Below are 12,809 nucleotides of genomic sequence, written 5' to 3'. Positions count from 1 at the left end.
TTGCTTGTTTTGCACAGTGCAATAAATCTGGAAGCTGCACCGATAGATGCGAACACAACTGAGAAAAGCTTGACAGCCAGGTTGTAGATGCCGCATACGGCTAGGGTATTCCGTTATTATATATGCTCTCTCCAATCTGAAGTATGTTCAGCGACCGTTCGTATGAAAAAAAAAAAGGCCTAATTTGTTATCAAACAAAGTTTGGCCGACTAGAGCTGTTGGCCCTCTTCAGCACTGTGCGGCAGACAAGGTCGTACTGGTGCTTACCGCTACTTGTGTACGTCCTGCGACGCAAGCAATCAACGATTTCTGGTCACTGTTGCCAATACTACAATGGGCGGCCATTTGCATCCACTATAACTTGTGAATCTGTTTTCCACAATCGCCAAAATCACACTCACAAATACAGTCAAACCTGAATATATCGAACCCGTTTACATCGAATTACCCCATATATCGAACAATTTATGAACATTGTATTGTTAATATAAGAATACAAAGCAAAAAATATGAATATATCGAACAAAAATAGCAGCCGCGCTCGATATGTCGAACTTCAAGCCCTGCAAAACCGCCTTAGAAGGTGGCACCCCCCCCCCCTGGACAAAGTGGTTTAGCCCAGCAGCGCTCGCACGGCTCTGCTCTGGCTCCCTCAGACAGCCACTCGGCCACCCCTCCTAGCAAATATGGTTCGACCGCGCACTCTCTTACTCACGGCCACGTGCGCCTGCATGTGGTTATCTCTCACTCGCAACTGCTTCAATCGATGTGCTTTGTTGCGTTGTGCGAGCGCTGAGCTCGTCCACTCCGTAAAAGATGGCTGCTGTGGAGCAATAGAACCTGCCAATATCTTCCAAGCTCATCTAACAATTGCAATTAACCCCTCGATAGCGGTGAACCACTTGTGGAACTTGATTTGTTCAACCAGCTTTCAGAGTTCCCGGGTGCTGTCTGTGATGGGACTGCAGCAACAGACAGTCTCCATCGACGACAATGTTGCGACGACAATGTTGCGACGACTGTAGTGCGAACTAGCTAGGTCTACCCATCGTGGGAAAGGGCCGGCGTTGACTATTCTCAAGAGTGAAAATATGAAATGCTTTTCACAAGCGCACACATTTTGAGGCGGAAATGAAGTCACCCATTTCTTGCTGCGCTACTGCCTGCTTTGTTTCCCTTGGCAACTCTGTCACCGGGAGAGGGAACCAATAAGACATTCTCAGTCGAGTCACTCTAGCTGGAACGACATTCAGACACGTAACAAGTGCTCGACATGGTCCCACTCACGCAAATTACACTACCTGAACGCACAAAAGAGTAAAAATCAAATTTCTCCCTCAAATTAACAGTTTGCGAGAAGGAATATAAGCTCCTCGGACAATGTACCTCTGCAGAGGATGGCACAGTGAGCAGCATATGAAGCTCTCCCATAACGTAACGGAAAAGTTTTGCGGCCAGAAAGCACTGAAGGACTCTTGTAATACTAGCCAGGTCAACAGCTAGCACAGCGACTCCATTTACTCGTCCACGGATTGTGCTTAGATAAAACAAGCCAACAAAAAATGATTTGATCAAACTATAATTGCAGGAGCTGGGAACCTATATAAAAAGCAACTGCAAAAATCATGACCGCAACTGCTCGATGTCATTACAAAACAATACCAGCAACAGAGAAAGATCACTGACGATGACCCTGCAGACAATATCCTGCGCTCCCGCTTGTGTGCAGTTGCCAAAACTCAGGGGGCAGGAGCTTATCATAAGCATAGCAACAGTAAGCGGTCCTCAAGTCATGAGAATTGCCAAGCCAAAGGTGGTAAGCATTGCATTGACAATGCCATGCCTGTGATGTACAGAATGAGAACTGCCAGACGTTATGCACTAGTGTCCAATATTATACAAGTACAGTAAAAGCTCGTTAATTCGAAATCGAAGGGGACTGGAAAATTGTTAAAATTAAGCGAAGTTCGAATTATCGAATGGGCGCTAGAATGAGCGGTTAGAACGCCCCCCGCTGGGCGGGCAGAACCCAAAGCAGTCACATCTAGACTCGTTATCTTTAGCTAGGCGCTACTAACATTTGTGGCGGGCATATTCTGAGAATTGAATTCATCCGGTCCTAGTGGCAAATGAAATAATTTGACAGCCAGTTATGCGCCAGAAAAAAGTACTGGAATGCATTCACGTGAGCAGCGAGCATTAATGCTGGAATATTTGACGCTATGTATGCTCCAAAAGATGTTTATTTACGGGGAAGGGTTGTCAAAATAAAAAGTAATCGGCGAAGTGCATTTGCTTGCGTTTCTTCTACCGAGACTCCATCAGCCTCATCTGCAGCTTGCCCAAAGCTCCTGCGCAATGTCAGAGTCCTCATTGACAGAGAAGTGGTGTGCTGCAACATCGAGCGCCGACGCTACTTCATGTGCACTTGGCGGTGGCGTAGTCTCGTCGCCGCCGTCGGACTCATCACTGTCGACTGTTCTCACCGCATGTGAGCTCTGCAACGCCTGCTGGGAGTATGCAGCCTCAATTATATCGGCGTCACTCATGGGCACCAACGTGTCCACACTGCTGTCCATGTAACTCCCGCTCGCAGCACCAACAAAAGCAGTCACCGCCCAAACCGCCATACCAGCCATACTACGTTGTTTACACCACGTGATCACGACCCAGCGACAGCGGCACAACAAATACCTGGAGAGATTCATGTCGAAGCATCAGCGGCGTGGGCGAGTGCTCCAGCAGCGAAAACCTGCTACGGCATGCACCGCAACGCGGGCTCCGTGAGCCTCGTGCGCTCAGCTTTTTTTTCTTTTCCATTGTTTTAAATCTCTGGTAAATTTGGAGCGTGTTTTACTCGCTATGGGTCAACTTCTATCTGCGAGGAGCGGTGTTAGCCAGTGGCTCCTAGTTCGAATTAACCGTGGCGGATGCCGATTTGTTCGAATTATCAGGAGTTTTCCCCCATTGAAATACACAGGGCTGTGCCGGGACCCGAGTGTCAGTTCAAATTAACCGTAAGTTCCAATTAACGAGCTCTTACTGTATAGCTGGAAATATATGCTAAACAGGCTTCATAGAAAACTGACGGACATGCTGCGTACCGCAAAAACCTGTGTATAATGTTTTTTTTTAGATTTTAGGATGCCAAATTCCTGCCTCATTTTATTCGGATCCAAACAATTTTCAGCCCAAATCCACAGCTCCTGTTCCATTATCATTCAGCACTATCGCCATCAGCCTTCCAGCAAGAGGAGGCACTGCCTACCATCATGATTCAGCACTACTGCCATCAGACCTCCAGCAAGAGGAGGCACTATCTAGCAGTAGCACGCTAACCTCTCCATGCCTATGCTACTCAAAGGAGAATGATCGCACCTAGACCAATATCAGCACCACTAAAGCAGTACTTGGCTCCTTTTAAAAGGTCTGTAATCACAGCTGCTGAAACTATCAGCACCGTGTCAAGCACTGCTGCCTGGACTGGATGAGGCAGTGACATGAAGTCCTCCATGAAGCAATGTATGGGCCACGAGGGACGCAGCGGAAACCTCCTAATTAATTTAGGCCACTTGGTGTTCTTTAACATGCATTGACAATGCACAACACAGGGGCATTTTTGCATTTCGCCTTCATTGGAATGCAACTGCCACAGCCAGTATCAAACCGGCACTCCTGGGATCAGCAGCTGAACACCAGAGCCACTGAGGCACCACGGCACATGCAAGCACTGGATGGGGTAGGGAGAACCTGCCAGTACTTCCACTTTTCAGCCATGCTCTGCAGCTGGACTGCCGATTCTTGGGCCCTCTTCAGACACACTTCCAAGAAATGTGGAATATCAAATGGGCTCAATGGTACCCAAAACAAGTTTCTAGGGAAAGATTCGTCTCACAAGGAACTCTAGTAAGACAGTACATCCTATGACGATCATTGATGCACGAAATGAAGTGCAAATAAATGCTTTCGTGACCTTTCCTTGCTCCCGTTTTATGTGAATGAAATCTGTTCCATTTTCGCTACCACCAAATTACACGTATTATATGCGTGTCCGTATTATACGCAGGTTTTTATGCTATGTCATCACTAAGCACTACAATGCTTCATCTGCTTGTACGACCGAAAGCAAAAGTGAATGGGCTTCCAGAAGAAGCCTGAACTCCAGTGTAACAAGAGCAACGATGGCCAGTGGCCTTGTGTGGGGCACATTCCACTCTTTAAATACGAAAACAACCATCTTTGGAAGCAGAAAGGTTGTGAGCACACTAAGAGAACACTCAGCATACATTCTGCGTGACAAAAAAAACACAAATCAGATAATGCTCATCATACTCAGTGACCATGCGCCATCAGAGAACAGTTTGCAACAGTTGCGAACTTTGACATTCAGTGAGAAAAATAACATTTCTGTTGTACTAACCATGTTCCGAACGTGCTTCCAAAGAACCTGTATGCAAGACTGCCATACACTCTATGCCACCATTTTTGTTAATGTTCCATCTGTCTCCCACTGCACATACAGGCTGCTACTTTTCCGCAGACATTTACTGCGCCATGGTTGCAAGTTCCTTATATTTGCATCATCAGCCTCTTGTTTTGCTATACAACCAGCTTGTGTGTAAACTTTTGCGGGCAGTCACATGTTGGCTGGCAACGGGGGCAGAGACTCTTTCCTTACCACGTTAGTTCAAATCATTCCAAACAGTAGGTTGGACAAGAACTGTACTTTAGTTTTCGATTCACTTTTTCTCTCAGTTGTACGAGCAAGTACTGTTAAATCCAGCAAACCAGTCAGTGCGGAGAAACCTTGATGAGCATCGCGTCCAAGGTAGCGACATCGTACCACGACGACCCGCGCCACAACGGCAATGTTCTCATGATTCAGTAGCATTTACACTACTTTGTAGCTAGAAGTGACCACTTTGTGGGAAAAGAATCAGTCCAAATATAGTTCAGACAGAGATGACTGTTGTGCCCAGCCCGGACTATAAACAAGTGCTGCCTGTAAATTTCGTTTTGCATATCGACGGTTACGATGGCGATTTTGGCTCCAGTCACTAGGCTTAATTATGAAAGCGCTTGTTTCAACAGTTTGTCGGTTCTTATCGTTTCGGCATCTTCACCTTATCACTGTTCCAGGCCATTCATACCGCGGGTGCAGCACAGTTCCCGCTGCGGTGGATTCCGTTTCACGTCTAGACTGTCCCAACCTGTGCATTCGTCAACAATATGCTGAAGGCAATATACAGTCACCATACGCCGAGCACATGGAAAAGGTCGCCGCCCGTAGTTCGTGAGCAAGACACACGAGATTAGGTCATGAGGCGCTTCAGAATATGCACACAACTACTAATCCCTTCCTCCAGCATATTGAAAATAAGTCAAATTTTTTGGGGTGAAATTTGAAACTATTTTGCAGCTCCTAAAGATAGAGAGTCCGAAAAATCAGTTGTCCACTGCATTCTCTCTCTGTGCAAACTCATTGCTCATTTTTTAGAATACAAGTGATCATAAAGGAATGTGTTTCGAAAGCTCTACACTACTAATGACCCAAGAAGCTCATTATGTAGATCATAACCAGTATTACTGCCTGCTCTGCCTCATTTATAAGAAAGGAGATTTCCAAATACCCTTTCTTCCATTGCCATTCTGGCCTGTAGAGACAAAAACTGCACCAGAGGATTTTTTTTTTTTTTTGCAAACAAAACAGATGCCATTTAACGGGCCCCTTATGCAGGTGTGACAAGCTCCTCATAACTTGTGTGGCATAAAACTCTGTTTCGTCAAAATGAAACTATCTTGAAGGCCACGAATTTGAGATGGTTGGTCACCTGACAATGATGCCAGAAACATCCCCGAGAGAAAACAAAAGCAAAACACACAATGTGCAGCCAGTGTCGGTGCACTGGCTACACAAACAACCACGGCGTCGCGTGAACCACTGCCACCCACCACCTATCACATGCCAAGCCCACACCAGATGTTCAGACTGGCCTATTCTGAACCGGCGCTCTCACAATGCAGCAAGTGAGCACGCAATGGAGCCGCTGGACAGTGCCAAAGAGAAGCACAACCATATCTGGCCTTGCTGAAGCCATGTGGCATTGTGGAAGCTTTTGCAGCACACATCTAACAAGCAGGAAAGGATAACACAACCTGACAAGGCTCTCACAAGATTGTACACACTTCCCATGTAGCATCATCTGCCGCCATGAAGGAATACTGAGCACTGTTTTGCCCACACCAGAGGCCCCACCACTGGCTGATGTCAGCCTCTAGCCTCAACAGTGCGGCACAGTTTCAGCAAGGTGTGGCAAAGCGTTGCTTGCTGCCGAGGGTAGAAGCGTGCAGAGACCTAAAAAAAAAGGGGACACTGTGCACCTTGCGAGTGCTACTGACCTTCATCAAAGTTGACGACCACCGGTTCAATGGCTTGAGGCAGGGTGGCGGTCAGGTCAGGTTGCTTGGCCCCAGGGGCCACCACCAGGGTGGCCGCTTCGGGGGCCACCACGGGGGCAGGCACAGGCAAGATCACTGCACCCAGACGAGCAGCAGGCAATGACAGAGGTTAATATAAGCCAATGCCTAGCTCAAACACTTCCCGACAGTTTCACCAAATCAGAACATGGTCCCCAAAGCCGCAAAGCACCCCCACCACCTCAAACCATTAAAAGGCCAACTGCAACAAAATTTTACTTTGGCTAGAATGCTTCTTAACGTGTTGAGTAATGTCATAAACCTGCTTGTGACAAACTTTGAGCTTGTTAGAGAAAAAGCTCTGTAGCAGACAACACATGCAAGTGGCGGTGTGTAGCACAGTTAGGCAAAAAAGCAAATGTGGCATAGGTCTGGGAAACCGAGAGCCCTCCTCAAGCAGCACTCACTGGCAGTGAATAGATAGCAGATGGTTGAGTGAAAAGTTCGAGGCTAACACGTGGCTTGACAGTCCTAAGTTTAGCACTGTGCTCTAATTTTTCTAAATTTCAGGGGCGATTTCTATGCCAAATGCTGAGCAGCCGCCAGACACACGAATGTGCATGCTGCACGCATTTCTGAAATATGCCAAACACAGAATGTTGTGCAGCAAGTGGCAATCTATTTTCTTTCACAGAGCATGCTGGTAGCCTCATTGCCTGGTCTGGTCAGAATGAGTCACAAGTCCCTGTCATGTGCAAAAGGGGGCAATCACTTCAATTTCAGTAACAAAACCCACACCAATGCAACCAAAACAGATGAGCATGGGTCAACAGTATTATATTTCAGGTATCATTACATGACCGTTTAGGCAAGGTTGCGATAACCATTTGCTTGCTATGGCTAACAGAGGTTTTGGTCTCAAACTTTAGAAAAGAAAAATACACCTGCTCTGAACTATTTACAAAAAAAAGAAACTCACAGGATGGTTACGACTGTAACGAGAGATTCGGCGATAGCTGTTTAGGCGTTTGGGTTTAGGGATATATTCCTGGCGCACTGGTGTAGTGGTCACGTGATGCACCCCTGCACTGGCAGGCAGCTGTTCCAAACAGAGCCACCTGTAGACTGCAACCCAGGCTGACCGGCGCAACTGGTGAGTGCGCTAGTGGTTATAGCGATGCCGACGAGAAAGCCAAGGACAGGCGCCTAGCAGCTGTCACAGTAAAATATTCACTTGCCTCTTCCAGAGTACAGGCATAACTATGGCAGTGACCAGAAGTACTGTGTTTTATAGTTTGTTCTCCCACCCTGCCAAAACCCCCCAAAATCTGGGGTTGCAGTATTTTTAAATAAATAAGGACAATTAAAATGTGGAAAAACTAATCTCAGTACTTTGCTCTTCATGCCAAGTAAGCATAATAACTAGCAGCCTGCCCCCAACAGGTTGGAATTAGCTAACACTACTATCCCACGCACCAATTCCTAGACAATGTCAATACCCGTTTAGTGTTCTCGATTCAATGCTTAGCCACAAATTTTTCAAGGGCAAAGACCTGACATGCCAAGATATCACAGAAACGGAAACTAACAGCAGCAGTAGAGAGATGCAAGAGACAAAATAAAAAATGCCGACAGGATGGAAACATGACTACCGTAAAAACTGGACTATAGGTCGGACCGAAATATAGGTCGACCCCCTAACTAACCAATTCTAAAAATGAAAAAGATCTTTTTCAAAGTCACATCCTTACTTTGAAACAAATGCGACTCGAGAGGTTGCACAATGGTGACAGTATTTAATTTCATTTAAATGCTGCTTGTATGTACACCCGGAAAATTTTTTAACAATATCGCGCACCAATCGGCCCGCGTGTTTGTTTCTGGCACAGGCAAGTACGGCGCCGTAGAGCAAAGCCCTCCTCTTCATGAATCGCCGCAACCAGGATGGCGAGCCTTTGAATTGCGCCCTCGTGAGTCTAGAGGCACGCGCGATCTCTGCCGCTTTCACGCGGATGCATTCGGCAGTCACAGGCAGCGATCTTGCTCGCAGCGCAACGTTTCCTTCCTATTCTCGATACACTACGGTCTGCCCACGAAATGATGTTTTCTTCTGGTTGCTGCAAGTTGTAATACGCAGCTTCTGCCTTCGCCAGTACTGAATGCTCTTTTCGGATACTCCAAATTCGCGCTGTACCGCCAGGTTCCCGTGAGCTTCCTCGTACTCAATCGTGTTTTTCTTGAAGGCGGCGGTAAATTGCCATTAGCTTCCGCTTTGCATCTACTGGAACGCAAAATGGCGGCACTGCTGCTGATGGCGATGGTGATGGAGGCTGCTGACTTCAGCCACCCATTGTTGCAAGACTTCCGTATTTTTTCCGCCAATGACCGGTATATAAGACGGGGGTCGACTTTTCACCATGGTTTTTTGAAAAAAAGTTCGACCTATATTCCGGTTTTTACGGTAAGTTTCAATACGTGTAAATATCCCCTTAATGCTATTTTCCTAAACAATTTACACCAACTGTTTCGTCTTTCCATTCCTCTACAGCGAAAACCGTGCCCCTATATGAAACACAATCAGAAAATGTACACGGTCACTTTGGTCCACACTGACTAGTTGCAGCCCCAAATATGGAGATGTCGCCCCTGTGACGACAGCTGACCAGTCTTTACTAATGGGTCATTTAGACAAGCTTCATTAGCCACTGCACCAATAAAAATCGTAAGGCAAAAACGAATACTATTATAGAGCTAGTCTCATAAATACTTATGATTTATGTTCAAGTGTTTGAAAGCATAAGCAGGCAACGGCATTGGTGTTTTTTGGAGTAAAAACCATGCCCATTTGAGCATGCGAACTTAGTGGAACCATTCACATCCCGGGCCATGCCACCACTGCCTCTCATTTAGCAGAGCAATCAACAGTGGCTCCACCGTTAGGGTACTCGGCAGCTAAGCCCGTGGACACAGGTCCATTCCCGGCCATGGCGGTCCCATTTCGTTGGGAGGCGAAACACATAAGGCGCGTGCGTGCTGTGCAATGTCAGTGCATATCAAAAGATACCGTGGGGGCTTAAACTGTTCTAGAGCCTTCCACAACGGTGTCTTGTTCTCCCTTCTTTTTATCTCGCCTTCTTTCCATCATGGTGCAGTTGAGGTGTCCACACAGAAGCAAGACAATTACTACACCTATCATTTCCCCAAAACCAATTTTCATTTCAACGGTTACCAAGTATAGAGAGAGAGAGAGAGACCCATAGGGTCTGCTTGGCACTCACAGCCCGGTGCCCGCTGGGCGCCTAGCACATCTGGGATAGCCGCACGGGGCCGGCTGTGCAGGAAAACGCAGTGGGGCTTGCGACATCCAGTTGGCTGGTTCTCCCAGTAGCACGGGATTTGTGACCGGTTCTTCTGCACCGGCCCCAAGAAAGTAGAACAGAAGCAGAAAGGTGTGAGAAACGGCAGCTGGGGAAGGATCCCGATTCAAAGATAGCATGCACTTCTTGCTTTCTGCATGATGCCTCCAAAAACTAAGCACGGCACATACATGTACCCTTAATTTCTGACCAATGGGACAAGCTGTCAGGAAAGGCCTCCCAATGAGCAGCCATATCACCAAGGACCTGTTCCACGGCAGTGCAAGCCTTCAGCAGAACAAACTGAGCCAGGGATGACCAAATGGTCAGTTTATTAAGAATAAGAAAAGTGCAAGCCCATTAAATTTTGTCCTTGGGGAGAATCTGCAGCCTTGTATGCATCAGTCAGCCCAGAGAGAAGGTGGCGCTATGTCTACCTGTTGCCTGCTCACAGGGGGCACATATGTACGGCACTGACTGCTAGCAATAACAGCCCATAGAAGAAACTATCTCCCATCAACAACAGTGAACTCTGCAAACAGAAACCTCGATTCTTGAATCACGCACTGCACAAGGGTTACAACACCCACAAGTAGTAGACACCTGCAAAAGGAGCAGACTAATCACATGCACATTTCTAAGGAAAGTTGTGCAAGCAAATGTGAAGTATCAAAATTGAATGTGAGAGCTAAGGAACTTTTGCTTGAGCCCTATCGCAGGGCCCTTGTTTTTTTTTTCAAGCAGACAACGAATCTTTCATGGGCACTAAAGAAGTCTACATACACAAAAGCTTCTCCAAATGTAATAAAAACATGCAGGTCCTCAAATAGGCTATGTCCTGAAGCGTGTGCTCAGGAACCCCACATCCAGGTTTCACCCCAGACACAAGTTTCAGTCCAGCACTGACACTTACCCTGCTTTCCATGTGCCTGAACTTGCATGATTTCTTGAGGCAGTTGCCTTCCTTCCAGGCGGGGCACACAGTTTCTGTGCCCAGAGCTGCTTCACAGTGCCGGAAGGGGCAGTCATCCCCCTAAAACAAGGGAAAAAAAAAGACCAAGGAAGCCTGCAGTCAAGGCAAAGCAAAGCATTCAAGGACACTTTACCAGAAGATAAAGCGCCATTTTTCAGAGTGCAGTAAACTAGCAATGCTTGGATGTAGGTTGATTCAACCTTCCCGCTACCAAAAGATCATGTCAACAGGCTTCACTGGGCATCCATACAGTGTATTTGCTTATCCCCTTCAAGTGCTGCGTGTAGATTTATACATGCGTCCTGAATACTGTCAAATCCCTGCACAGAAGGTGCAAGTGCAGATACGGGGGCACTACAGTAAAGTTCCCGAATGTTTAAAGCCGTCTGCAGAACCATTTCAAGCCAGCTATACAAAACAAATGTAAACTTCAGTTTTTAAGGCTGACACCACGGCATCGTACAATAGCTCCAGCACCTCCCGGGGTTCGATCCGCAGTGCCGCCGGGTACCCACCAGTGATACAATGAGTACAAGCTTCCCCTCGCTTGGTGCATAGCTAATTCAGGGTGAAATGCTTGGGAAATAGGTCTCTGACCCCACCTTGGGCAAACGAAAAAATACCTTGTGCCATGGCACTCTTTGGCCGCAGATGCCCTTGTGCCATAAAAAAATCACTGCCATCATCATCCGCAAGTCAGTGCGTATTTTCTGTTTGTTTTGCAGACATGAGTGCTAAAATGAACTGATGCATGAAGAGTCCTATGACAGGATTTAGCCAAAATCTGTACAACAAAGCCCTGAAACCAGTGTGGAGTCGCGACGTGGAGAAATGAGGTCCAGACAAACTGCATATTTCAGTACCTGGGAAGATTTTCTGTGCATCTTAGCATACTCAATAAAACCTGAAAATTTTACATTTCACCGCCTTTCGATAATAATTTGTGCCTGAAGGGGTTATAACTGCAAGATACATGTAATCAGAATTGACACACTTTTCAGCAGACAGGTTTCTTATCAACTTCAACGAAAGGCCCATTTGCACTTGTGAGTCTTATACCCCTGTCACACGGCATTTCAAAGGCCCTCGAACCAATAGTCTATCGAGTCAACAGAGCAGCACGGAACTCCATCGAGATTTTGAGGGCCTTCGAGCGTTTCCCAATGTTGCTAGCGTTGCTTTGAGCGACGCCAAGTGCACTTTCGTACACGATACATTCATGGTACAAAAGTATGAACAAACATTCACCTAAACCTTAATGCAAGCAGTCTGTACAATAATTATAAAATTGTATCAGGCTGGTTTTAAGCACATTAATTTTGCGTTGTGGTCTTTGCGTTGCTTGCATACTTAGCGTTGACAACATGGCGGCGCCCTGACCGCCCGCTTCACAGCGAACAGCTTCGTCGCTAATCCCTCAAAGCAATATCGTGTTCTAAGCTGTTGTATTGGCCTTCGATTTGCCCATTCTTACCCTCGCAGAAAGTTTGAAGAGACAAATAGCTCGTTTTTCAGATATCAAGGCGATTTCTCAGGTGCCTGACGAAGCAGCACTCCGACACAGTTGGACTGGCTTGGTTTTGGCTCGTCTTGTATTAGAGTGGCTACAGCAGTGTCTGCATCTGTCCTTCGCATACGTGCAATTAAAAGGGTTTTAAACGACATGCGCGTATTAAAGCATTTAGTATACATTTCTCAAATATTTGTTATTTTTGCAAAATCCAAAGTAGCGATTGTGGCGCCACGCAAGCTTGGCGTAAGACACGAGAACCATTTCAATGGCCATTGAGATTTGCCGTGTAGCAGCGACACAACTCTTTCGAGTTCGATGGCCATTGAAACTGGCCGTGTGACAGGGGTATTAGATTGTACAACCGTTTTGGTCAAATATCAACAGTCACAGGCCAGTCACAAACCACTAATCAATCAGCAGCACCGCGGAAGTGAACGAAAGCTTGTTCCATGTCCGGCAGCTCGTTGCCAGCAACAACCAAGGTCAACAACTCTCATTCCGAACAAGACCAATTCAGAAAAGCTATCTCCGGGCTGCCCTTGCAAGTGTG

General features: G+C 46.7%; 1 protein-coding gene across 2 annotated transcripts in view; it reads right to left on the bottom strand.

The window, feature by feature from the left end:
• Nucleotides 1–12,809, bottom strand: part of LOC144128881 (uncharacterized) — a 57,927-nt gene that overhangs the window by 40,557 nt on the left and 4,561 nt on the right. For both annotated transcript variants that reach the window (XM_077662654.1, XM_077662655.1), the window contains exons 4-6: nt 10,687–10,806; nt 9,696–9,828; nt 6,400–6,534 (exon numbers count right to left, since the gene is read on the bottom strand). In XM_077662654.1, coding sequence (XP_077518780.1) covers nt 6,400–6,534; nt 9,696–9,828; nt 10,687–10,806 — 388 coding nt within the window. The remainder of the gene's footprint in view (nt 1–6,399; nt 6,535–9,695; nt 9,829–10,686; nt 10,807–12,809) is intronic.

Source organism: Amblyomma americanum, chromosome 4, assembly GCF_052857255.1.
Source record: "Amblyomma americanum isolate KBUSLIRL-KWMA chromosome 4, ASM5285725v1, whole genome shotgun sequence".
Classification (NCBI taxonomy): domain Eukaryota; kingdom Metazoa; phylum Arthropoda; class Arachnida; order Ixodida; family Ixodidae; genus Amblyomma; species Amblyomma americanum.
This window is presented reverse-complemented; position numbering and strand designations above follow the sequence as displayed.